The sequence below is a fragment of the Cynocephalus volans genome, chromosome 1 (genome assembly GCF_027409185.1).
Source record: "Cynocephalus volans isolate mCynVol1 chromosome 1, mCynVol1.pri, whole genome shotgun sequence".
Lineage (NCBI taxonomy): Eukaryota > Metazoa > Chordata > Mammalia > Dermoptera > Cynocephalidae > Cynocephalus > Cynocephalus volans.
In genome coordinates this window covers 266,101,598-266,128,540 of record NC_084460.1, presented here as the reverse complement: position 1 = coordinate 266,128,540, position 26,943 = coordinate 266,101,598, and the positions used below count along the sequence as shown (strand labels likewise).

At 42.7% G+C, this 26,943-nt stretch overlaps 1 protein-coding gene across 1 annotated transcript in view; it reads right to left on the bottom strand.

The window, feature by feature from the left end:
* Nucleotides 1–26,943, bottom strand: part of LOC134369639 (aldehyde oxidase 2) — a 75,615-nt gene that overhangs the window by 16,715 nt on the left and 31,957 nt on the right. The window contains exons 14-29 of the mRNA XM_063086226.1: nt 26,342–26,526; nt 25,448–25,622; nt 23,654–23,746; nt 22,432–22,601; nt 21,694–21,808; nt 20,025–20,147; nt 17,458–17,554; nt 16,882–17,006; nt 16,026–16,159; nt 13,949–14,036; nt 11,174–11,260; nt 10,819–11,010; nt 8,969–9,196; nt 4,676–4,771; nt 2,659–2,787; nt 219–293 (exon numbers count right to left, since the gene is read on the bottom strand). Coding sequence (XP_062942296.1) covers nt 219–293; nt 2,659–2,787; nt 4,676–4,771; nt 8,969–9,196; nt 10,819–11,010; nt 11,174–11,260; nt 13,949–14,036; nt 16,026–16,159; nt 16,882–17,006; nt 17,458–17,554; nt 20,025–20,147; nt 21,694–21,808; nt 22,432–22,601; nt 23,654–23,746; nt 25,448–25,622; nt 26,342–26,526 — 2,112 coding nt within the window. The remainder of the gene's footprint in view (nt 1–218; nt 294–2,658; nt 2,788–4,675; nt 4,772–8,968; nt 9,197–10,818; nt 11,011–11,173; nt 11,261–13,948; nt 14,037–16,025; nt 16,160–16,881; nt 17,007–17,457; nt 17,555–20,024; nt 20,148–21,693; nt 21,809–22,431; nt 22,602–23,653; nt 23,747–25,447; nt 25,623–26,341; nt 26,527–26,943) is intronic.

Here is a 26,943-nt window from a genome sequence, read left to right as displayed (position 1 = left end):
TACCTGGGATACATACTGGCGTAGCCTTCTCAACCTTTGGTGATCCTGCCCTTTTGCAGAAATCCACTCAGCTGGGTGGATGCATGGGGCATGCTGCATTCACTTGATACTGAAGGAACTGTCTCCTTGGGGGAAGGGGTGTGCACTGCTGTGGTGCTCTCTCAGTACTGGTTTAGATTGTTTCTCATTTGTAGTAACAAATGGAGTGGAACACTTACCCAGTCTTCCCATGTACCTTCTGGATTTTTCTTAATGATGGGCTCAAGGCGTTTCAGAAGGATCTGACAAGCATTCTTGTAGGATTAAAGAAGAGAACCCACATTAGAGAAGAGCCTGGTGGTTAAGATTTGTGTGGAAGAATACTCATTGATCATTGATTCAGTCAGCAAGTGCTTGTGGAGTGCCTGATTCTGATTGATTGGGAACACAGAGATAATAACAGCCCCTGCCGTTGAGGATAGTATTAGTTACTGGAGGGTTTTTGCTTTCTGGGTTCACTTCCTGTGAAAATATGGGTTCAGTTGAATTTCTAATCTCAGATCCTCTTTCTTAGAATATTCAGGTTCTTAATTCCTTCTCTCTCTCTCTCTCTCTTTTTGGTGGATGTCCGGTAAGGCGATCTGAACCCTTGACCTTGGTTTTATAACATAGCACTCTAACCAACTGAGCTAACCTTCTTTTCTTTTTCTACATCTTTTATCTATAGCTTCGTTTGTATTTCCCAGCCATTAAAATAAATGGAATAAATGTTCTATTTTTATTCAAATTTGTGCTTTCCAGTCTGCAACAATGACATGCCAGTATCCCTCCAGGGTTCATCCATCCCCTATCAAACTACTGCAATGAAGGCCTTGGCTTTGGGTGTGAAATGAGAAAGTAATTAAATTTACTTTATAATAACCTAGATTCACAAAGTCTGATTCCTAAAACAGAAACCTAAAACTCAATAACCTAGAAGAAGGATTAACACTTACTTTGGGCTGGCAACTCCTATACACATTGAGCTGTTTCTCTTGTGTTTGATCCTACCCCAAATTGGATCTCAAGAATCTGAGACTGCTCACACACTGAGAGCAAAAAAAGAGCCTCTGCCTTTTTGACCCCCTAAGAGGTGTCCCACAAAGATAAGACTGATTTGAAAGCGGTTCCTCTTGGTGGCATCAGTGTAGTGTCCTGTGGGAATATTCCTTTCCACAGCATCCCAATGGAAAATATGAACAGTTTGCAACAGAAACTCCAATAGAGATTACTTCAAAAGTACATGCAATCAGATATTTGAGTTAGAGACTGTGAAGCAATGATTCTATTCAGAGATAGTGAAAATTTAGCACTTAAAAAAAAATCAGTTATACTGTAAGTACAAAGAAAAGCTCTGAATACTATTGTAGAACTCGCCTGATGACAATGCTTTAATTGTGCACTATCTACTTGGCTGGGGTCTGCCTGTCCACCTGTCTGTAAGAACCTGTTTGTGCCAGGGGAACCTTGCATAGCTCTGCTTACTTGGCACCTAAATTCCTTTTTTCTGTGTCTCTCAAGAACAGAGACTGAAAGTTCACCAGAAAACATTCTCTCCTTCTTTTATAGTAACTGGGCAAAAGGTTTCCCACTATCTACATTTTCCAACCTCCCTTGCAGTTAGATGTGGCCTGAGACTGGTTCTGCTAGTGGATTATCAGTGCAAATAACTTGTGTCACTTCTAGGTCTTGCCCAGAGTCTCCCATATAGGCACCTCTGTGCTCCCTGGAATGATGATGCCCAGGGCAACCTTGAAAGCCACGTGTTGAGGGTGGTGGAAACATCATCAGTCTGGGTGCTTGAATGACCAGACACTCCCTGTCTTGATACTGCGGTGGCTAGAATCCTGCTCACAGTGCCAATTGTCTAGCTCTTAATCCTATTCATGAGGCCAATTGTAAAGCTAGGCGACCACACCAGTTGTCAGGCTCTTTTACCTGCTAGTAATCCTGCACTGACTGGGCCGATTGTTGAGCTAGGGCTGGGTCTTGAGCTCCCAGACCCCTCAAGCCCATTCACAGACTGGGTCACAAACCCTTCACATGCCAGGCTGGGTCTCCAGACCCCACACACTTCAGGCTGGGTCACCATACCCCTTCATGCAGGTCTACAAGCTAGGTAACAGGCCAAAAGGTCCTTGGAGCCATAGGTTGGAAAGCATGGCTGCGCCGGGCGGACACCTGAGACCAACGCCCGTCCTCCTGCTTCACCAAATTCTCTCTCTCTCTCTCTCTCTCACTCTCTGCAGAACACAAGAATAGCAACAAAACTAAAAAGATACATTGGCACGCATGCGCACTAACTCCACACACACACACACAATTTGCTTACAAAGGATGCTGAACCACACCCAACTGGACCGAGTCAAGGGCCCTGACCAAACTATTCTATTTTCCCAGCACTCCCTCTGGACTGATACCTGTGCAAGAAAGGGACTTCTGTTGTGTTTGAGCCATTATATTCTGGGCCTGTTTGTCAACTCAATTTAGCCTACTCCAACTTACACATTCTCCTGACATTTTGGTTATCCCAACAGCTATGTTTAGTGACACAGCTGACTTCTCTGAAGCCAACCACTGTCCAGCTAAAAAATCCAGAGATGTGAGAAAAGTACACAAGGGAGAGACATGAGGAATCACCTGCACAGCTCTGCCATTGACATCTGCGCCGATGGACGCTGCTGTAGCAATTGTATTAGGCACTGTTGCTGTGCTGGTTTCACAGATGTGCATATAAGACATAGGTATTTTTAATTCACGACTGGCCACCTGTGAGAAAAATAAATATTTTCAAGTCCAGTAAGGGTTTCTATGAAGATTTGAGTCATTATTTTTCTCAATAAAAAATTACTTTTTTATTACACCCATGATATCCTTTAAAGAATAAAATAATATGCTTTATACACATCAAAACTATTTTTTTGTAGGACCTCATGCTGATTTTTCAAGTGTTTTCTTGGTAATATTCCAAAATAGCTATTGTTTTCAAATTCAGTGCATTTAGTATGTTAAGGATTTCCTTTTTTCTAAGTTTTACATGTGTAAGGAGTAGAACAAGTTGAAATTTTCAGGCATTTATTTAGTTGCAGTGGCAGGAAGAAAAGGAGAGAGGAGAGGGAGAAAGAGAGAGAGAGGAGACTGACTTACTGACTCAGAGTTTGGTCTGAAATCCACTGACATCAGATGAATTTGGAATGACCCTGAGAGCTTTTTTCCTTCTTGCCCTCATCCCATCTTAACTTTAGCTCCCCGCCCTTTTCTTCTGTTTCTTTCCTCTTGCTTATATTCCTCTAGTACTTGCTACTCATTTTTTTCTTTCCTGTTCTTTTCCTTCCAGGTTCTCTAGCAAACACACGTGGCAATTAAGATATTTAATCAAGAAGAAATGAAGAGAAAAAAATGAAAGGGAGGAAAGGAAGGAAAGGAAAAAAGCATTATTCTGGCTGCTGTTGTCTTTAGTTTTTGCAAAAAACACCAAGATGTCTGTAGGTATATAACTGTTCTTTCTCCCAAATGCTAATGTTCTGACTAATACCGTTAAATATTGTTTCCCCAGTAAAAATGCAAAATGAAAAAAATAAAGGAAGATTTTATTGTTTCTTGGTGATGAAAATCCAAAGGGAATTTACTGGTTTATATAACTGGGAAGGATAGATGGATCCAGTGTCAGGTATGTCTGTATCTAGGGGATTTATGGTCTCATCAAGGCCCTCTCTCAGCCTCTCACATTTGCTTTTCTTTCTACAATGGCCATGTTATTTACAACAGGACAGTCTTCATCCATGGCATAGAATTGCCTCTGGTAACCCCTGGCCTACAGCATAATACCTAAACCACAGGGGAAAGTTAGTTCCTTTCTTTCAGCATCTACATACTGGTGCCAGGAAAGGGCTCTGATTGGCCTTGCTTGAGTCATTTGCCTTATTCCTGGAGCTAGTGGGGTTTGGGAGCCATTTATTGATCAGACCTGGGTCCTGGGCCTATATCTGTGGCAGATGTGGGAGCAAGGAGGGGTATGGGGCTAAAAGGTACCTGAACCATCGGAACTACATGGAATATGGGAGGTGTAGTATTCCAAAGGAGCCAAGGGGCTGGAGAGTCAAAAGTTACAGATGTGCACTATAACAGCTTAATAAATTTGTCATAAAGTTAAATTTATTCAATTTAAAGAAGTATTTTTTTCTTCTGAGATTATATTCTTCTTTGTGTATATGCGTGTGTGATAAATACCCTTTAAAAATTATAGGATGATGACAGTTGTTGAAATACTTATCCTTACTTGTCAAAATAAAACATCAGCAACCTAATGTTATTGCGTAAAATTTAAAAATTAAAAAAAGAAAAGCTGAGAAGGTCCTACTCTTGGTAAGCCTGCATGGAGCACCTGTCACATGCTCCATGGGCTCCTTAGTGGTGTTCTCGGTAACAAGCACCACCATCTGTAAACCCCTGCCAAGCTCCAGGAGTATCTGCACATGCATGGTATTTCTGCTACTTCAGCCATTCTAGTTGACATGTAACAAGCTTTTCAGCTAAATAGTCACGATCTCAGGGTTTGAATATACGGAGGCATTATTTACGCTAAAAGATGAGTCCCAAATTTCAGTCATGTCAAGCACGCAGAGAGAGATTAATGGTTTAATTGTATTTATTTTACCTGTAGCATTTTGGTGTGAATCGCTTGTCCCAGTTCGTTGCCTCCATGTGTGACCAACACAGACCCATCTGTGTAGATGTGAACGAGTGCAGCTGCCTAGTAAAACAATGCAGAAGGCAGAGCTCAGTGCAAGCAGGCATTTAGTGGGATCCATATAAAAAATGAAGCGAAATGCCAGTCACATGGGGTGGGGAGGGTCAGAGAGGCAAGCTTTCCTAGACACATTCGAAACTTAATTGTTTTGTGCAAAAAAAAAAAAAAAATCACTGGCGAAGAACATTCCTCCCGGTTTTAGTGAGAGCCTCTTTGGATATCTCAGGAATTATATTGGTTCCAACTATTTGAAAGTTACTCCCCAACTTAAAATCACTGGCTGACCATTAAATTAGTTAATTAAACCTTTGCAAGTACGTGCACATAGTACGTGCCAACCTGTGCTCAGCTCTAGATATATAAAGATGTAGAAGCTCATTCTTCTTCAGGTAGCTCTCAACATAGTGGAGAGACAGGTTGAATATAAGCCACTACAGTGCAGAATGACCAGGGAGATAATGGTTGGCACGTGGGCCCTGGGAGACCTGGGAGGGCAGGTCCACCTCCTGCTCAGGGATGGGTTCCCCAAAGTGACCACTGAGTGGACTCATGAAGGGGAGAAGGGTTCGCCAGTAGGCAACGTGGGCAAAAATGCTCCGTTGCCTATGCAGGAAAGCCCTGCTCCTTATTACAACACGAGGCCCTTCAGGATTGGGCTCCTGTACTTTCCTGGCTTCATCCCTGTCCCACCTGCTGTACCCCTGAGTCCTGTCCCCACTGCCCCTTTCTGATCTAGGCCCCTGCTTGTGCTCTTCGCTCCTCCCGGCCACCTCCTCCTGCTCCTCACCTATCTTCCCAGCCCTCAGACCCACACCCCACAGTCTCTGTTCTGTTACCACTTCCCCAAACGTTTCTCATCCCTTCTGGGAAGGATCAGTCACCCCCTTCTCTTTCTTCCCCTTACAGGAAGTACTGGGTTGAAAAGTGCGCACACACCCCCCAACTTGTGTCCACCTGGAACCTCAGAATGTAACCTTATTTGGAAATAGTCTTTGCAGATGTAATTAGTTAAGATAAACTCATACTGGACTAGGGTGGGCCCTAAATTCAATGACTGGTGTCCTTATAAGAAGGTCAAATGAAGACACCAGGGAAAATGAGCATGAAAAGATGGTGGCATTGATTGGATTTATGCTGCCACAAGCTGAGGGGCACCAGGAGCCACCAGAAGGTGGAAGAGGCCAGGAAGGATACTTCCCTTTAGACTTCAGAGGGTGCATGGCCCTGCTGAAATCTTGATTTTGAACTTCTAGCCTTTAGAACTATGAGAGAATAAATTTGTTTTAAGCCACCCAGTTTATGGTACTTTGTTATAGAAGCCACAGGAAACTAATGCAGGGGGTAATGAGCTCTTTTCTGAGAGTCTCCCCAAGGAAGGGCACCTGGTCTTATGCACCTTTGTGTCCTTGTAGAGCCTTTTGAGGAGGTCTGAATTGCAGACACATTGTGTGAATGTTTGCTAAACTGAATAAATATAAACGTTTTATTTTTTCTTCCAGGAGGAGGAGAAATGAAGACTTCATTCCATTCCTGTCTGGAGATGCCTGGAGGCCCAGGATGGCTTGGATGGGCTTGGGTAGCATCAAGGCTTGCAGGTGCTAATAACAGTCTTTACCCACTGTGGGCCTTTGACTCCCTCTGAGGACAGTGTTTTCATTGTCAGCTGAAAGACTAGGCGTCCCAGCTTTGTGAGTCATCAGCTGACCTGGAATAACACACTTCTACTCCTAGCCAGGTGATTCTTGGGTGCATCAATTTATAACTCGTCAGGGAAGCTGGTGGCCTTTCAAATGGGGACAAAGTCACTGCTGGATTTAAAGATTTTTTTTGTGAGTGGTGAGATGAGGAGTTGGCTCTAGTGGATAATGGCAGAGAGTAGGCTGTGGTTCAGGTGAGCGGCCATATGGGTGAAGGGAGATGCGGTATAATGAAAAATAAATATTTGGTTTTTGTCTCTGGTTCTTGGTACGGAGCTCCTAAAACCGTGGAATTTACTCTTTTGTTTGCTAATGAGATGACTCACGAGAGGGGGGCTAGATAGCTTCAGGTGGAGAGGGGTGGGATGGTGGGGATCTTTCAGCCCTGCCCCCCACCTCCTTGGGAGGAGGACTAGAGACTGAGTTCAATCATCAATGGCCAAGTGATTTAAATTAATCAATCTTGCCCAAGTAATGAAACCCCCATAAAACCCCAGATGATGGGGTTTGTGGAGATCCCAGGTTGGTGAACTCCTGGAGGTGCTAAGATGTGCACCTGGAGAGGGCAGGGATCCCCGCACCCTCCCCCACACCACACACCATGTCTCTGTTCCAACTGGCTGCTCCTGGGTTGTATCCTCTGTAAAATACTGGCAAGAGTCATTAAGTAAAGAGCTTTTCTGAGTTCTGTGAGTTGTTCTAGCAAACTATCAAACCTGAGCAGAAATGTGAATAGCCTGGGCACCCCATTTGCAGCTGGTGTCTGAGTCTTGTGGGACTCAGCACTCGACTGTGGTACCCATTCTATCTCCGGGTAGTGTAAGAACTGAATTGAATTGTTAGACACCCTGGTGTTGGAGAATTGCTTTGGAAAAGATACAATATTTGATGTCAGAGAGAAACCACACAGGCAGCTATCCAGGGTCTCTGCTGCAGCTGTTGATTCAGTACAGGTTGTAGACATGACAGTTAACCCTCTTGTGCCTGCTTCTAGAAGGGGCACACTGGGCCTGAGCAGGCATGCGAAGCCGAGGGAGTCTCATGCTACCTACCAGAGTAGCAAGAGCCCCAGAGGCATGTCTTAGCTCTCCTGGGGAAAGGCTTGGGATGGCTCAGGGAAACGTCCACAGTGTTCCAGGAACCTGGCAAGTGCTCTACATTCATTATCTCACTAAATCCTCATCAATCATAAGAGAGAGTTATTATTAGTCTCATTTTACAATCAAGGAAGCTGAGACTCAGAGAGGGTAAATAATTTGTTTAATGTCACGCAGCTAGCAAATGGCAGGGCCAAAGACTTCTCAGGTCCTCCTGACTCCAGTTTATTAGGGATTTGGTGTAACTGCTCTTTTCCCTAAGAAGGATTTCCTTTGGCAGGGCAGTTTGTCTGTGTGTGTGTGTGTGTGTGTGTGTGTGTGTTTGTGTGTGTGTGAGAGAGAGAGAGAGAGAGACAGAGACGGAGAGAGTGAGAGAGTGAGTGAGAGAGAGACAGAGTGAGAGTGAGAGACAAAGAGAGACAGAGAGAGACAGAGACAGAGAGAGACAGAGACAGAGAGACAGAGACAGAGAGAGACAGAGTGAGTGAGTGAGAGAAAGAGACAGAGAGAGCGAGAGAGTGAGAGAGACAGAGAGAGTGAATGAGAGAGAGAGACAGAGAGTAGCTATTGGCTGCCAGTAGCTGGGTACAGAGGAAGAATGCTTGAATGCTTTCAATGGTGTACACACAAGGAGATCTAACGCATGTAAGACATTCCCAGTTGCTGGGTTTTCTGTTTTTCGTAGATGGTAATGGAGAGGCAGCATCCATTCTCAGTTTTCTAAACATGACCCACTGGGATTGCAGGGAAGATTTGTCTGTCCCAGTCCTCATACTACTAAAGAGACTTGCCTACACACTGACCGTTCTCCTCCCTTCTGGGCAGGGCCTGTGAATGACTTGCCTCTTCCTTTTGCAAATTTACTCAGGAGGATTATTGCACCCTACTCCCATTTCCCCACCTGGATTGACACAGATTACTGGGAGAGGTGGCTCGAAACTGCCAGCTGGTCAGAGCAGAGTGGGATGAATTGTCTGCCTAAGACTTAGCAGGTGCACCAAGGAGTGCTGTGGGTACTGGAGGGTACGGCCCAGGGAAGCCCTGTTGTTCCCCAAGCCATGAGAGCCCTGACCTCAGAAAGCACTGCACCACAGGCCTGTGGGCTCATGTCCCTTTTTGAATAGCAAGGAGTCTGTGGGGGCTGTTACTTTATTCTGGCAGTTATGTTGCTGCAGGTCTCATCTTGCTGATGCTGTTTTCTGCCATTGAGACCTTTTTCTACTGTACTCTGTTAAAAGTGCTTGCAGGTTGGGGGCTGCTTAGGAGAGTTCTGTACATTTCTCCTAGGTGCTGGCAGGGAGGGGCTCAGTGCTCTGAGAAATGTGACATTCTCTCAAAGTCGCCACAAGCTGATTGGGTCAGGATGGTGTCTGGCATGAGGGTAACTTACCACATATGAATTGTACCTGATGATAGCTCGTTGCTGCAAAGCCGACAGAAAACTTCATGGGGACAATAGCAATGCCCTTCTTCTTCCAATAATTCTTCTTATTGAACTCTTCCACTTGCATTCTTCTGCTGTGAAAGGAAGATTTGTCCAGACATTCGTTCCAACATCGTATCAGGTTCTCAGGGTTGAACGCTTGTTTGTAGATGGTTTTATCAACTGTTTTGTACATGTTTTTCTCCCTAATCTGAAATGGGTGGGAAATCTCATCAATATTTATGGTAAGACAGAAACTGACTACCAAACAGAGACTAGAAAAAGCCTCTCCACTAAAGCACAAACATTGGTGGGGAAAAGACTGAGTTTGTTTCTTCTTTTTCTTTGAGCAGCATGTGCTTTTGCAAAAATAATGGGGGTTATTTTTCATCTCTTTGTCAACGTGCCAATCCAGGTCTCTGCCCCCTGGAAGTCAGAGGTAGTGAGTGGGTAGTGACTAGTCCATGAAAGGCAGTAGGATGGAGGGGCCTAGGGAGGCAGGTTTTTTTTTTTCCTCTACAAGTTTCTGAGGATGGAGCAGAGCTAATAGATAGTATATTAAAGCAAGGATTTATTGTCATAACTGAAGATTTGTTAGGCCAGAGAGGAATAGCACTGCAGATAATGACAAATAGCAGATCTCCTCTAAGCATTCCAATTGCCTTTGGAATGTATGGTTAAACCGTTTATTCTTTTTTTTTTTTTTTTTGTCTTTTTTTTTTTTTCGTGACCGGTATTCAGTGAGTGCACCGGCCATTCCTATATAGGATCCGAACCCGCGGCGGGAGCGTCGCTGCGCTCCCAGCGCTGCACTCTCCCGAGTGCGCCACAGGCTCGGCCCATGGTTAAACCGTTTAAAATTTTTTTTTGAATAGGGTGTTTTTTATGTCCTGGGAAATTGCAACACTCAACAAAGAAGGAGAGCCTGCTGAGATATGCCCAGGAGTTTTTCATTATCCCCATTTTATTCTAGTAACAATAAACGAATCATTATTATCAGCAACAACATTGGAATAACTCTATCCAGTTTATAAAAACAAATATTTTAATGATTGTTAACTCATTTGATTCTTGCAGGAAGTCTGTGAGGTGAGTCATTTCGTCCTCATTTTATAGATAAGGAAACTGAGCCACAAAGAGGTTGCTTCTCCTCCTTCATGCTCTTCCACTTGCCTAGATTTCCTTTCCGCCATGTACTGATAGTATATTGATAGTGGAGTGGCTGAACAAATTATTGTACATCTATATTAGATTCAATCATGAGAAAGAATGAAGTAGATCATTCTACCGACATGAAAAGATGGCCATGGCATATTGTCAAGTAGAAAAAGGAAGGTGCAGAATAATAGTTCGTGGAAAATAGAACTAAAACATAATACAAGTTTTTCCATGAACTTTTTGAAGACCCCTTGTCTATGTTATATGTCAATGTTTATGTATGTGTGTATGAATACAAATGGGTAGATAAAGACAGAAAAAGGGTTAGAACAATAAACACGGAACTGTTAACAATGATTACCTTTGTCCAATAGGGATAGAAGGGATAAAAAAGGGGACAGTAACTTTTTATTTTGATTACCTCAGTGTGGTCTGAATTTTACACAGAGTAATTATTTTTGTACGAATTTATAAAAAAGAAAAACAAGGAGTGATTATGAGGGAGGGAGGAAAATAGGGGGAGGTTAGTGCTTTTAGTTAGCTCTTGATTTATTTTGAATTCTGAGCCAGGGCTAATTTGCCTGGTTCTAGTGTGTTTTCTTGGGTTAAGGTAGTTGGTTCCCACCTTGTCTGATTCTTCAGCTACCTTGGTTATGACCTTGATTACAACCTTACCTTTTCTGGCGGAAGGCCACATTTGGCTGCCACAGCTGCGATGCAAGATTCTGTTACTAGGGTTCCTTGTGGGAAGCCAAATCCGCGAAAGGCTGTATTGGATGGCAAATTTGTCATGCATGCACGGCCTCGGAACCTGAGGTTGCGGATTTTATATGCATTTTCCAGCTTTAGTATAAGAAATTCTGTTACCTAAAGTAAAAGGAGATATTGGACACCACTTTTTTTCTTTTCTCTGAAAGTCAAGTACAGAGTCAAATTGCTTGTGGAATTTAACTACTTGAGGAAACATGCATCATAAGGACTCATCTAGAAATTTTGCATCAAGGATGTGGCTGGTTTCTGAAGCACGTACCAGTTCCGAGTCATCCAGCGTGCATCCTCCGTTAATGTAGCACTCAATGTCCAGAGCTTTGATTCGCCCAGTGTTCATGAATCCCACCTGCACCAAATGATGGGCATTTTACTGATTTGTTTAAAATTTGCATGCCAAGTGTGAGTCACCGTCCCCTACTGGGCAAGACTGAAGACAGACTCCGCTCCCTGCTCCCTGTTTGCTTTACAGTGTACCACTCCTTGCTAGCTCCCCTTGCGTTTCAGTGCTTGTCTGATGAAGACCTCTTCTTTTTTTTTTTCTGTATAGATTTTTTAAAAAATGTTTTGTTTTGTTTTTATTGGTTATGAATATTCGTGGGGTACAAAGCAAATTATCACCACTCGTGCCGAAGATGTGATGGCTGGATCCATACTGGCAGCATGTCCATTACCACAAATTGTGATTATACCCCATGTCCCCTACCCTATTATCCCCTCAATTATCTCCGACCTCCCTCCCCATCCCCCTTTGCCCACTCCACTTTGTATCCCTAGGTATGTTCTCTCCCTCTGCAAGTACAACGCACCACTGTGGCTTTTTTTCCCTTTGAACTGAATTTTGCTTGAGCCCTTTCCCTTCAGTGTGTAGTTTTCTGGCTTCACAGTCAATACAGAATCCTAAAGTCCCTGCTTGTCTCTTGGCATATAATTGCCACCCTCTTCTTCCTTATTCTCGGAAGATTCTCCTTCATTTTTTACTGGCTTGCTTTCTAATTTAGTCTGTGGTTTTCTCCCTTGAAAATCTCTGGAATTCCAGAACGCATTGGAATGAATTGCAGTGTATCTTGTTATGGGAAGGGCTCTGAAGCTGAGGTCCGCCAATGGATGCACAGGAATGAGTGCTATTTTACTAGGTGGTGAAGGTAGTTTGTAAACAGTTACAAGGCCTAACAAATGTGAGAGCTAGTGCCATTGTTGCTGTTTGGGAGGAGCCTAAGGCAGCTTGCATTTTCCCCATGTTTCCACTTGCCTCCCACCTACCCAGATCATTTTGTCTGTACAGCCCAAATTGAAAAGAAAAGTTCTCACTCCTTATTGTAGTTCTACCCAAAGAGGATTGGCCCTGGTCCCTTTGCCGTTCTGAAAACAGGGCTAAATACAGCTGAACAAACCATAGAACTATACGGTAATTATTATCTACTCCAAGGGAAACACTGGATAATAAACTACAAAGCAGTTAGGGAGTATAGGAAAATCCTCAAATTCAGAATTTATAGTAATTTTGACAATTGCTAGGCTGAAGTTTATTTGGACTTTTCATGAAGAAAAAACTGCTAAGCAAAGTATTACTATAAATAAGGTAGCAGAGAGAATTCTCAAATTATTTAATATAAACTTTTTTTTATTTGGCAGCTGGCTGGTAAAGGTATCTGAACCCTTGACCTTGGTTTTATAACACCTCGCTCTAACCAACCGAGCTAACTGGCCATCCCTATTTAACGTAAACTTTTAAAAGAATTTTGGAAGAACCTATTTATATGTAATATCCATTATACTAATTTACAAATAGTTCTGAATAACCAAGCAAAACTTTGTTAGCTATTTCTGAATGAGGAGATATATATATATATATATATATATATATATATATATATATATACACACACATGTACACACACACACATATATACACATGTATATTAACATATTGGGAGTGAAACTGATTTTCTTTAAAAATAAAATAAAATTTGAATTTTTCAAAGTCTATTTTCCTCTTTTTAGTTATATTTTAAGTACTATAATTACCAAAATATTAACAATCTTCTCAGTAAGTATTAGTACTAAAACAGTCTCACAGCTGTGATATAAAGCCTAATTTATAATTCAGTCCCAAACCAAAGAACACAACAACCACCATAACAACAGCAACTGACACAATCCCAGCAGGGTGCCTCTACATTGCTCTTGGTTCTAGAAGATAATAATAGCTGTGACTATTAATTTCTGCACATTTAGGCAAATAAAAAGTTTAATGGCCAACTACAGTCCCTTCCTCTTTGATTATAAAAATCATTAATGCCAATGGAAGAAATAAAATTGTGCTGTGCTAAGGAAAGCTGTGGCTTTAGTAAAACAGGGAATATAATTTAATAACCTAAGGTAATGAGAGAATCAGATAGGAAATCTAACTGTGTATGTTACAAGAAACTCTCAAATAAAGCATGTTTAGAACTATTAGAACTGTATTAAAACAAAACTAACAATTCAATCACAAACTTGAAAAGTAGTTTTCTTGTCAACTAGATAACAGCAAGTATTTTTAATAGCATTTATACTATAGTTGCATAAAAATGCAGTGAATGTGGTTTGAAACAATTTTAAATTTACTAGTTAGTGAATTCTTTTTTCTTACCTGCAAAGAGCTTTTGTGACAGTTTCATGACTGCTTGGTGAAAACACTGGTAAAAACTGATTTTGCAGTTAAAATGATCAAACTGTTTCAAAACATTTCTACTGCAAAATAATATTTTATAGTCATGAGGTTTTAGTATAATATTTGTAGCTTCATTCAGTTTTTTGTTCTTTTTTGTTTATCTGAAATTGTATTTTTATCATTGAACTTATTCATAATTATATATTAGATTTACTGAAAGTTCCTCAAAAAATTTTATGAGTATTGAAATACACAACATCTTCATTCAATATGTTGGATGCTAAGAATTTTTTTGGAATTTAGCAAAATCAAAATAATAGAAAAGGATAAAGCTGTTAAAATAAAATGAGGTATTTTAATAATTCCATCTTTAATACTCACTTTATATTTTCCAAATAATGGGTGCCTTCCCCCAGTTATTAACATGTCATCTTCACGATCAAGAACAAGACGGATGGGATGACCAGTTCTAAAGAAAACAGATTTTAGTCAGATTCTCTATCCATTCCACTCACCCATCCATCCACCCATCTATCCACTCATCTACCCACCCACCCACCCTCCCACCCATCTATTTATCCATCCCCTCATTAAACTGTCTACCCTCCCATCCATCTGTCCACCTGTCTACCCACCCATCCACGATTCACCCTCCCGTTCATTTATCCAAGCATTCATTTAACCATCCATCCATCCCATATAGCTTTATTGATTGCATACAATGTGCTAGGAACTGGTGTGAATGTATAACTAAATTACTATTGTCTCTGTGGTCTATAACTCGATGGTTGGAGGTCTAGCTAAAGGGATTAATGCATACACCAGTTAATTTGTATTCTTATGGCTTCAAATTTGAACTTCACCCAGATCCAGCCATTTTGCATATCCCCACCACTAGTTACAAAGAAGAGTGTGAACAGAGAAATGCAAATTTAACACTAGGAGAAAAACAAGGCCAAAGGATCATCCTAGAATGTCAGGGTTAGCATCTTCATTTTCACCCATGAATGTGACTATGTTGGCCAAGTTGGGCCCTCAGATAGTGAGGAGCCTTAGCCTTACTGTATTTCGAGGGCAGAGAGGTTGCCAGATTTTGGAGTGCAGGAGCACTGGTGAAAATGCATCTTCCTTGGCCTTTGTGCTAAGATTCTGATTTAATAGGTTGAGGAGGGGCCTTAGAATCTGCATTTTTCTCAGTGATTCAGTCTTCAGGCACATGTTGAAAACTGCTATTCTAGCCCAGGGTTTCCTGATCGTTAATGGCAAGAACAACCAGAGCATCAGTAAAATGTACAATTTTCATGTCCATCCCCTGGTAATTCTGATTCAGTGCATCTGGGATGGGGAGGCAAGTATATCTCTCACCTCAGGTGACTCATACTATCAGGAGGTTTGGGACATGGCTCTGGTGATCGTTTCATGCACGGCAGTTGTCTGCTATGGCAGGGTTGTATCTTAAGGCACTGGTTCCCACACTTGGCTGCCCCGTGGAACCACTGGGGAAGTTTTTAAATATATTGATGCCTGGGTAAGAATGGGGATTTAAATGCTCCCCCAGATGGCTCTAATGTGTAGTCAAGTTTGAGAAGTTTTAAAGGCACAACACCTGATGGGAATACAATGAACCTGGTTATCCCTTGCTGGGTCCCTGGTGAGTATGAATAAAGAGAGGTTAATAATGGAAAGAACTGGAGATTCAGATCCTGCTCTTTCCCACTTCTGAGGACTGAGATATATGTCTAAGTGCTTCGGGTCCTAGCTATGTACTACCTAGAAGTTGTCAAAGGAAGCAGGACCTGTGAACTTTTCAGGCTGATCGGGGCTCTGACAAAATATCAAAGAAACAGCCATAGAAAATGAAGAAGAAAACAGAGAAGCCAGCACCACCTAAACCCCAGTGCTGAGTCATGAACAGCAAAGGAGTGAGCCTTCTGTTGAGGTTAGCCTGGAGCTCTCCTTGTGGACGACTCATCTGTCCTTTGAGCACACACTGAGGAGAGGTCCTTCCCAGGTGCAGGGAAGTAGAATATGGAGAGCCTTTCTTTCTCACCCCACCCTGTTAGGGGGCTGAGAGTAGACAGGAAAAGTCAGGGAGCAACCTCCCCCTTAGCACTCCACTTGGGCAGGGTGACTTGCCCCATCCCTAAACAGGTCACCTTCCCATTGCTAAGGGATGGGGAAGCCCCAGCCCTGGAGGTATTCAACCAATAATACCACTTTTCCTTTTTACAGCATATTGGCTTATTTGAAGTCTTGTGTACATTTGACTCTTGCAATAACTCTAAAAGAGCAAGAGGGCAGATATTATTATTTACATTTTATAAAGAAACTGAGATAGGAGGCTGAATTGCCGAAAGACACACAGGTGGTATGACAGCAGCCCAAGTGATGCTCAGGCCACTGATCTGCCCTCAGCTCTGTGCATTTCACACCCTTCTGCATCCCCGGTTGTACTTACTTGATGGCACCCACAGCTGCAATCGCCCCAAATACAGCTGGCCTTCCTACCTTCCCCCCAAAACCTCCACCCACTCGTTTTACATGACAGGTGATCCTGTTGATGGGGATGTTTAAAGTAGAGGACACTGTTTTCTGTAAAAGAGATAATGGGAAGGTTTATAGGAGTGAAATGGCAAAGAAACTTTTTTGTTTCCTGAAATACAACATTACAGCAGATTTACCATTGGTTAAAAAAAAAAAAAAAATGGAGGTACTCTGAATCTGTCTTTCAGGGATCTGTTTAGTTCATAAACATCATTCATCTTCACAGAACAGCCCTTCCAGCAGAAAAATGGTATTTTCCAGAAGGAAAACTGTTAGAGTCCTGGATTCCTGTCAAAAGCCGGATACCTAGTCAAACGCCCAGACCTAAAGTTTCAAGGAGGTGAAAATCAGCAAACTCCTGACAACCTATTAAAGAAAATGATATGTCTGCAGCTAAACCTAGAGCACTTTGTGACCGGGGAAATGAGAACGTGCTATACAGTGATGTGTGGACTCCAAAGGTTATCTGGAATGATTGTTTTAGAGAAAAATCAAGTACAGAAATAATTTAGTGGTGTCGTTCAATCACAGAGTTCACCTAAGCATGATGCAAATGAGTGTACTCTTTGAACCTAAAGTGACTGTGGCTATTTTTTTATGTACTTGACCAGAAAAAACAAAAAGGTTCTGAGGTCTTGGCTGCTCTGCGATGTCTAATACTTGGATTCTAAGTTTCTGCAGCTAAAATGGCTAGTAACTGTGAGGCTGTGGGGATGACCGCCATGATGCAGACAGGAAAGTGGGGAGGTGAGGGTGATCCTGGACCTCACCTGCACGTGGGCTGGATCCTGTGTTGACACATAAATGTCCAGTTCTTTGTCCTCTGTCTTTGGAATAACAAGTACTCTTTGTGTTTCCATGTAAAAATGCTCCTGTCCTCCAACATGGACCTCTCCTGTTAAGCGCAAGCACACGAAAACTCCTGAAGGTGCCTGTTGGTTGGAAGCAACCATTTTGGGGAATTCAAAAGCAAGTAAAATGTGGACTTGTTGGCCTGGATTTGTCCTGATCGAGGAGCCAGGCATTTGTCCTGTGGCAACTGAGGGCAATCAGTTTCAGACACTATGGTTCTGAGTAACAAGTTAAAAGTACCAGGTTCTGTTCCTTACTCTGCCCTTGACTAACGAGAATTTTAGAATTTTTGTCTTCCATTTATTCTGTAGCTCCCTACCTTCCACTCTCAAACACAACACACACACACATTTTGAGAGGAAGTGGTATAGAGAAATATGGCAAAATACCAAGACTTTACAGGATGGCCTTTTTTAGGGGAAATCACATGCTCTTGCTGTCTGCTTCAGAAAAGAATCAGCCAAAGAATCTATGAACTGTCCTGTGTAGCTTACCTTCAACAATTTGATCGACTTTTTCAAATCCCTCCTCAATGTTTCCTTGTTCAAGTTTTTTTTCAGGGCATAGGAATGAATTGTATTTTATGGCATCCTGAATGACAGGAAAAAAACACAAAAGCCAGTTCTTCCTACTTTTTCTTTCATTGGTAGTTTTTCCTTAAACAGAAGCCAGTATACTACTGAAAATTGCTGTCTCCTGGGACACAGGAAAGGTCTCAAGCAAGCAAGGGAGTACTAGAGTAGCAGGCTCACTGCAGAGATGAGATGCCAGAGGGACTATCTTTTAGATTTGCAGAGAAAATCAGGAAGAAGGATTAGCAAAACATTAGGAAGGGAACTATATTCAGAATTGAGGTCTGGGGACACTATGATGGTCCAGGATGATATAATACTAATTTCTCCCTTTCAACTGGATCTCCAGGAAACAGGTGATATGTCCGGCTGCACTATGGGTTAGGTTCTGGGCCCTCCCTTTTTACCTTCTCCCTGAAGAGAAGCACTTGTGTGGAACTGCTTACACAGCTCATGTGCAAGAACCTGTAACTCAGGAATCTGTGTTGAGGGAGAAGACACAAGTCCTGACACATCTCTGTAGCAAGAAAGCCTAGGAGACGACATTGTAGGAATTTAGTTCATGTCTTTGGGCATTTGTCACGTCTCACAAGGGCCTTTCTAGCCCTTTGTTTTGTGTTTTTTTTTTCCTGACAGTAATATAAACTGACTCACACATGAAGACTGGAAGCTGTTCCATTTTGTGGTTCTGTGGACTGACCTACTGACAGTTGATCCTTGCTTAACCTTTAGACCCAAAGTGTTTTCCCATATTTCAGAATGACACCTGTCTCCTGCCTTCTTTGACTCCAACAGCTTTCTCATGAAAGATGGTGAAGAGAGCAGCTGCTATTTATTGAGTGCTTGCTTTGTGTCAAGCACTGTACAATAACAGCATATGTACATGTATTTGCACATTAATTCTATTATGATCCTCAGTTTCCAGATGAAGAAACTGGGCTTAGAGAAGATAAAATAGCTTTCTCCAAGTCACACTGCAAATAAGTGATGGAAACAGCTTTCAAGCCCAGGCTTAGTTTACAGAAACATCTTGTCTGATGATGAATACCCAATTTCTCAAAGCAGCAGAAAATGAACAGTATAGTAAGTGCTGCAGCCACAATTCAAACCTGACAGTTTGGTTCTAGGATGTGTGCTTTTAACCATTATTCTACACTGGCTCTCACATATACAGTCATATGAATAAATTAATGAATAGATGGACAAATAAGTATTGGTATACATGACTTTTTGTTACTTGCTTTTGGTTACAGAGAGTTTTTTTTTTTTTTTTTTTTTTTGACTGACTCTGGACAGTCCTATTTTGGGGGAACTCTAGATCTCTAAGCATTCTGAGTCCCACAATATTTCATGGGTGTGTCCCCTGGGTGCTATTCCCCCCTTGAAGAAAGTGCTTAGAATTGAAATTTCAAAATACATATTAGAATCCTAGTACAACTGAAGGAAGAAGAGTGAGCCAAGAACAATGGGCTGGACTCTTGCAAACTTGGCAAATGGGAATTTGGAGCAGAGTTGATTTGGTTTAGAAAGATTGAGAAACTTTAAAAAAAAATACTTTGAATATTGAGCAATTTGTACCTTTTAGGTACATTTAAAAATGTTCAAATAGTTCACAAGGGCCTTTGAACACTTTTTTGACCTGTCACAGGCACACAAACAAGTAAGCTTTTCTCAGCTCACTTACTCTGAGCCTGTCCCTCATTGAATTAGAACCTGCAAACTCCAATCTATTCTGGAGTTTTCTACTCTCACTCCATTATCTTCTGTGGGAGTACCATTTGAATTCCATTGTCTAGACCCAGAAATGAGAGTGGAAATTTCTGTGGAATTCCACCACAAGTCGTACTGCTTTTGGACCCCACCTTGAAAACATTATTGTTCCCAATATCCATTCTCAACATCTTCCTCCAATTTTTAGTGGATACATGGCCGTCTGGAATAAAATCTACATTTCCTGGATCTCTTTGCATTTAGGTGTGGCATGTGACCAGGTTCTAACCAATGAGATGTAGGAAGGCATGTGCAATGTACATATCTCCCTTTAAGGACTGGGAAGTGTCCTTAAAAGGAGAGGGTATATCCTCCCTCATCACCTCTTTCCTTCTGCTGTCTGGAAGATGGATTTAATGGTCAGAACTTCAGTAGCCATTGTGGACCAAAATGGGACCTGGAGAATGTAAACCATGCATGACAGAGTCACTAGGTAGAAGGAGGCTGGATCTCTGACACATAGAACCCCATGTAAGTCCTGGACTGACTACTTTAAGACTTTTTGAATGTGAGAGAGAAAAACTCCTATTCTTTTTTTCCCTCCTATTCCTTTCAGCCGAAGCTAATTTCAACTCATATAAGTAATATCTTCCAGAGAGTGCTGATTCTTCCAGAGCAAGCCAGTGGCAAGAACAAATTAAAGCCCAGAATTAGACTTGCATTAAGAAGCTACTTTCACCTCTACAACCTTGCAGAAGAGACTGGCCAGCCCTGCTTACCTGTATGGTGAAGATTACAGGCTCCAGATCTTCATAGGTGATCTTTATCTTTTCAAGTGCTCGCTTTGCCTGTACTTCTGTCTCTGCAACCACAGCACAGATGATCTGGCCCACGCAAAGTACCTGTGGAAGGCAGGTAGAAAGCTCCGGGTAGGAATAGGCTTAGCTCAGCCTTACCAGTGATTGTGTCTTAGGTGTCATAGTTGAACAATAATAATCACATTAGAGTCACATTCAACTACATATCCTTGGTTAAATTTTTTTTTTAATGAAAAAATAATTTAAATAATACAGACAGTTCCATTGCCCATTTTATTCAGTGACTAGGAGCCCTAGAATGTGTGTGAGATTGGCCATGACCTGTATCTACCATGTCCTCTGTTGAGCTTGGTTTACACATGTAACCTTAAAGGTGTCATTTTAGGGTTTAAAGATAAGCAAAAAAAAAAAATTTTTTTTTTTTTAACAACGTGGCTCCTGTTGTGGATTTAAAATTATGTCCCTCCAAAATTTATATGTTTGAAGGCTTAACCTCTAATGTGACTGTATTTGGAGACAGGACCTTTAAAGAGGCAATTAAGGTTAAATGAGGTCATAAAGGTAGTGGCCTAATCCAAAATGACTGATACTCTTATAAGAAGAGGGAGAGACACCAGGGATGCCCTTGCACAGAGAAAAGGCCATGTGAGGACACAGTGAGAATGTGGCCCTCTACAAACCAGGAAAGGAGGCCTCAGGAGAAACCAAACCTGCCAACATCTTGATCTTAGACTCAGTCTCCAGAACTGTGAGACAATAAATTTCTATTGTTTAAGCCACCCAGTTTGTGGTGTTTTAATATGACAGCCTGAGCAGACTAATATAGCTCCTAAAATGACAGTCAACCTTTTCATCTGGAGTTCAACAAAAGAACAGTGATTAATTCCACGGCTGGAGGAGGAACAGTCTGTGTGGGATGCATTGAGATGTGACAACAATAGCTAACACTTACTGCGAGTGTTCGCATGCCATGCACTGTCCTGAGCACTATACACGTATTGACTCATTGAAACCTCACAACCACACATTAAAGTGGGTGCTGTGATTATTCCCCTTTTACAGATGATGAAAACCAGGGGCACACAGCTAGTGCATAGAATAGCTGGACATGAACCTAGGCAGCTGGCTCCAAAATCAAGTGCTCAGTGAATGATTGTTGAATTTGAATTAAAAGGTCAAAGACAGAGCAACTTTATTAAAAATAAAGTAGGTGAAGGTAGGTGGAACATCGGGAAGAGGGAAGTTTAGGAAGAGGAGTTCAGTGTAAATAAGTGGAAGTGCTGTTATTTTTTGTCCTCTCCTTTCTAGATCTTTCTAGGATATTCTATCCTGATACAGATTGGTTCCTTGCATTTACTCTTCAGATGAGGGTAAAAAGGACTCAAGAGCACCCAGTGGCAAAACTAAGATGTATTGCTTTTCTGAAATAAGTTTCCTTTCACTATGTTGTTTCCTGACTCCAGAAGAGTAGGGCTGAATAAAGACATTAGGGATGGAGAGGAGCTAGAAGACCTGCTGTACCTACTTCCCAGTGGCAGAAAGAGCTGGCAGGCAATGGAAAGTCGGCTGGAGGTGGTACCTTGGTGATTGTCTGCACAAGGTCATGTGGGAAAGCATGTCCCATACATACCTCATCTACAGCCAACAATTTGTCGTCTTTGGCACCATTGGTACCTGGAATATCTTCGGCTGTTATCACATCAACCACCTTGGGTAGTTCAAGGGCCTCAGACCAATCAATTGATCTGAACAAAGAGAGATATTTAAGAAATAGAAATCATCAAGCTTTGAGGACCCCAAACCTGAGAGAGGAATATAGCATGGTTGAAAATCAAAATATATGACAACGAGTCCAGCTTAGGCCCTGACCAGTCAGAATGAGGCTGCCATGGAGTAGGTTCAGGAGATGCCCTGCTGGGCCAGGAAGTAATTCTTTAGCTAGTTGTGGGAGAGGTATTCGGGGTGGCCAGTGTGGCTGTGGCAAGGGATGTTCTTAGGCAACTTAGGACAGTGGCCATTTAGCATTTGGTGATGAAACAGGCATTTCAGTGTTTTATCACCAGCTGAATATCAGCCCAATATTGGAGTTGTTCCTTTGAGCCGTGCCTGAGGCTGCAGCAGGGAGGGGAGGTTTAGTGAAGTTAGGATGGAAACAAGGGGCCCATAACTATGATTTTTATTCTCTCTTTCATGATGGGCATTTCTAGCTACTCTCCCTCCTTCCTCCTGGCACTGGCCATCTTTTCTTTATTCTTTCCATTTTAGGTTCTTCAGGTTTAGGACATTGCAGGAGAAAATAAGTACATTCCTCCAAGGGTATCCACAGGTATGTGTTTAAAAGGCTTTTGAAAGCTTTTTGTTTACTTACATTATTTTTGCATGAGCCCTGCTACTGGTCAACAAAGCCATGAAGAGTTCTTTATCCACCATGGGGATGTCATCGCAAAATATGGCTTCACCAGTGGCATGTTTAAGACCTGACAGGTGCATGATAGGGCGCCCAACTGGATCTTGGAGAGGTTGATGAGAATCCACACTCTACAGAGGAAGACAGGAGCTGCCCTAGAAACCCTTAATCTTTAGAAGTGGCCTGGCCAGTCACCAACATCCTGATTCAGGATTGAGAAATCAGACGGTCACCTTTGGGCAACAAACACTGCAGTGGATCAGATGATGAGTGTGACAATTTAATGATGTAACTAGAATGGGGAATTGCCATTTCAGAGATGTGGCAATGCCCTAGACACGGCCAGCCTTTTGGCAAAATGGTGAAGTAGGCGAAGGTGCATGGTAGCTTCTCCTTTCGGCATCTTCTTTTCCCAAGTGGTGCCCCTGGACCCCTTTCTTCAGAAATTTAGAGGCTCTCCCTGTCCTGCTTGCTCATCTTTCCAATGATCAACCTGTCCACATATAAAGTGGTGATGAGGCCTACAATGATATAGTCCCTGAGGGTGGGGGCCAAAATCTACACCAGAAGCCTGAGTATCGACCTGCTACTGGCAGAGGGTGGGGGGATGGCAGTGGAGTCCCCCCCATGCAGATTATTCACCCTGGCTCCCTCTGTAAGTGGCACAAACACATCATTAGGAGTATAAGGAGATAGAGAAAGTGTTTATTCTGGAGCTCTTAAGGAAGATATGTGTGTGTGTGTGTGTGTGTGGAGGTGGGGTAGGGGAGGGGTTGTGCTCTAGCAAGAATAGATCATTTCTAAATCATCCTTCTAGAAGGGTGAGGCCTGTTATTCGCAGGACTCTTATCTGCTGACTGGAGATGAAATATTTGCAATCAAGGGTGGAGGTTGAACCTTCTGGCTTAGCCACTCTTCTGAGTAAACATGAAACAAATGCCCAAAGAATATCACTTGGAAGAGAGTATAATTATTAGTCAGGTGGTGCAGCCTTGAGTACATCTAGTGGCAGCTCGGGCCTGACCTTAGATTCCAGAGCTTCCCTGGCTTGCCTAAACAAAAAGCCAGTGCACTGAGCTAGAGAGCCAGAACTAAAAATCACAACTCTGGAAAGCTTGCTTGCTCGGCACACTCCCAATTCATCTCTTAGTTTTTAGGTTTCACATAAATTAAACTCACTGACCTGGTATGTTTGGACTCCCTGGGGTATTGTGACTGGGAGATCTTCTAGAGCACTCAGGAATTGGTCTGAGATTTCAGGATAACGACTGCTGTCCTGAGAGATAATTCAGAACAAAAAGATAAGCTGGTTAGACTGTGTGAAGCTGGGCTTGGGTTTGTGTGAAAATGACTTGGCTCAAGTATGCATGGTAACCTGGATAACCCAAATCCACATTACCTCCCAGGGTTTCACTTTTTATGAATGTTTCTTGACCCTCCACCCCACTTTCCATATAACGAGGACCTGGGCTGACTGGTTTGAATCTGATCCATCCTCAAGTTGCCCTGAGGAGGGAGAGGCCTGCCAAGGAAACTTGGGGCTGGATAAGCCATCCCAGAATAAGCAGGAGTCCACTGTACACAAAAGGGCCCAAATCTGATTATTTTTCTCGGGAACTCAGCCTTTCTGGGAGAGTAGTAGACTTGGTAAGACTGCTCTGGGTGCTGCTGAAACGTCTGTCTCGATTCAGAAATTAAAAGGCAGCAAAGATTATCCTGGTGAATGTGGTTGGTGAGGGTCTTCATCTGAGTCTAAAACTCAGATGATTTAGGAACAGTGGACCGTTGGGATGTTGTGTGTTTGGGGAACAGAGAGCACAGGTAGGGTGAGAGTTTTAATCGTGGTCAGGGGAGGAGATGGAGAGAGAGAGAGAGAGAGAGAGAGAGAGAATGTTTTGCTTTGCTTAACTTATTCCAGAAGTTTACAGCCAGCAAATCTAGAAAGCTATTTAAACATTAGCCTACACATGAGTAGTTTTGGTCTTTTTGAAAAATAAAATTTTATTTTACATTTTATATTGAGTATAAAATTCTGGAATAGGCAAAATGAACCTATAGTGCTGCAAAGCAGATCAGTGGTTGTCTGGGCAGGGTAGGATGGTGACACAAGGGGCACAGGGTACACTTTGGGGTTATGGGAATGTTCTATATTTAGTTGAGGTGGTGGCCACACAGGTATATACATTCGTCAAAATGCTCTGAATTTAAATAGGTGCATTTTATTGTATGTACATTTACTTCAATTAAGTTGATTTTAAAATTAAAAAATTGCATACTGGAGGCAGAGCAGGGGCACTATGATGTTTCAGTGCTCAGGGCACGCAGTAAAGATCTGTGGACTGAAGATAGTTTGGCATCTGAGCCTCCTGTGGCCCTTCAGGGCTGAATCCCTCCCTCAGGGCAGGAGGGCTGGCTGGGAACTGACAAGACCTGACTGGGAACAGGTGACAGATAATGGCTTAGGTTGCCCGCAAGACAATTTGCAAAAGTTGTGGGAAAACTGTGAGCTTATGGCTACAAGGAGCTCATAAAAGCCAGATGTTATGGGTTGAATTCTGTCCCTCCCGAATTCATACGTTGAAATCCTAAACCCCAGTACCTCAGAATGTGACCTTATCCAAAGGTAGTGTCTTTACAACAGAGGTAATCAATTAAAATGAGGTCATGGGGATGGGCCCTAATCCAGTATGACCGATGTCCTCATAAGAAGAGGAAGTTTGGACACAGGCATGCAGGGAGAATGCTATGTGAAGGCAGAGATCAGGGTGACACTTCTGCAAACCAAAGAACATCACAGAGTTCTGGAAAGCCACCAGAAACTAGGAGATTCTCCCTCCCAGCCCTCAGAAGGAACCAACCCTGCTGACACCTTATTCTAGGACATCTAGCTTCTAGAACTGTAGGATAATAAATTTCTATTGTTTAAGCCACCCAGCCCGTGGTACTTTGTTACAGCAGCCCTAGCAAATGAAAACACCAGAGCACTTACGATCTTGTTCAATTCCTGCAAAACCTCTAGGTAGAACTTGAAGAAGAAGCTGACTACCAGAGTCCTCCTGAATTCCACCTTGCCGCCTGGAGCTGAGCCTGGGAGGGAGACTTCGTCCACAAGCAGCCTGCAAGCCTCATTGAGCATCAGCTCATTCCAGCGCCTGTAGGTAGAGGCAGGAAGGCACCAACCAGTTAAAGGGAGTCTCAATCGCCTAGCATGCACTGGATATTGAATGGTGACATTTTAGGTATCCTCGAGTTTCCTTTTTTGAGTTGGAAAGAAACTTGGAAATCATCTAATCAAGCCTCCTCATGAAAACCAAAGCTTGGGGAGGTTGCATCGAGTGGCCCAAGGGTCAAGGCAGGGTGAGAATGGGACCTGTTCCATGGCAACATGAACCAAGCATATTGCAGAGCCAGAATATGCTAGAACCAGGTATTAAATAAATAGACCATTATGGCCAATTCCATTATGAACTACACAGGACTCAGACTTGACTACTGCCTTTCCCGAGAAAGAAAAAGAGTGCACCCAGCAGTGGAGCATTAGGTGCCACTCAGATGCTGCCCAGTGTGGGTTTGCTGGAGTGTCGATCTGCATGAGAGAACGAGCGCCAGATAGAAAAAAAAAAAACACCTGCCAGCTGAACTCAGGCCTGGACCATTTTGGTTGTATCCCTCCCCCAAAGAGTGGCATCCAATTAATTGAAGTCAAGTAAAGTGTAGTTCATTCCACAAAATGATAGAAAGGACAAGCAGTGATTTTACATAATGGAGTTTCCATTTTCCCAGGGCTCTGCCAACACTTGCCAGAGCCAAATTTCCACTTGTTTTCGTCAATGTCAAGTTTCGCCCTCAGAGTGCAGGGCTCACTGCTCACCTGCCCAGGAGCTGCTGGCAGGATTTAGGTGCGCTGACTATGGCAGCCCCTAGTCCTCCGTAGGCAAGGCTCAGGTTCTCAATGGCGTCTGTGCCTTCTCTGAAAAGGACCCGCATGCCAGCGTTCACATCAGGCAAGGCGTTTTGCTGGCACTGAGCCTGTCGAAAGGCTGACACAAATTCCCACTGTGGAAACAAAAACCACTGTGGGTTATCTGACATGTCAAAACTAACAGCATGGCTTCTTAGCGCCTTTAATTAATCATGTAGACTCAATCTAAAGGGACACAAAGGACAGTTGGCACAATTAGAGGACATTTTGTTCAAAGGGAGAATGGTATCCTCCCAAAGGTCCACCCCAAGGTCCTGGACACTCAAGGGACAGGGATCACCATGCCTGGATGCCTCTGCATGGAATGCTGTGGAAACCCACAGAGGGAAGGACACATTTCCACGTGTTCGTATTTCCAGGTGCCATTTCTTCTAGTCTTCAGACGCTTTTGTCCTCCAGGAGGATGGATGAGCCCTCCTAACACAGAGGCTTTTAAAGGTGGTTTGCTTGAAGTACAAAGGAGACCCACTACATTTCTTGGCTTGTAGAAA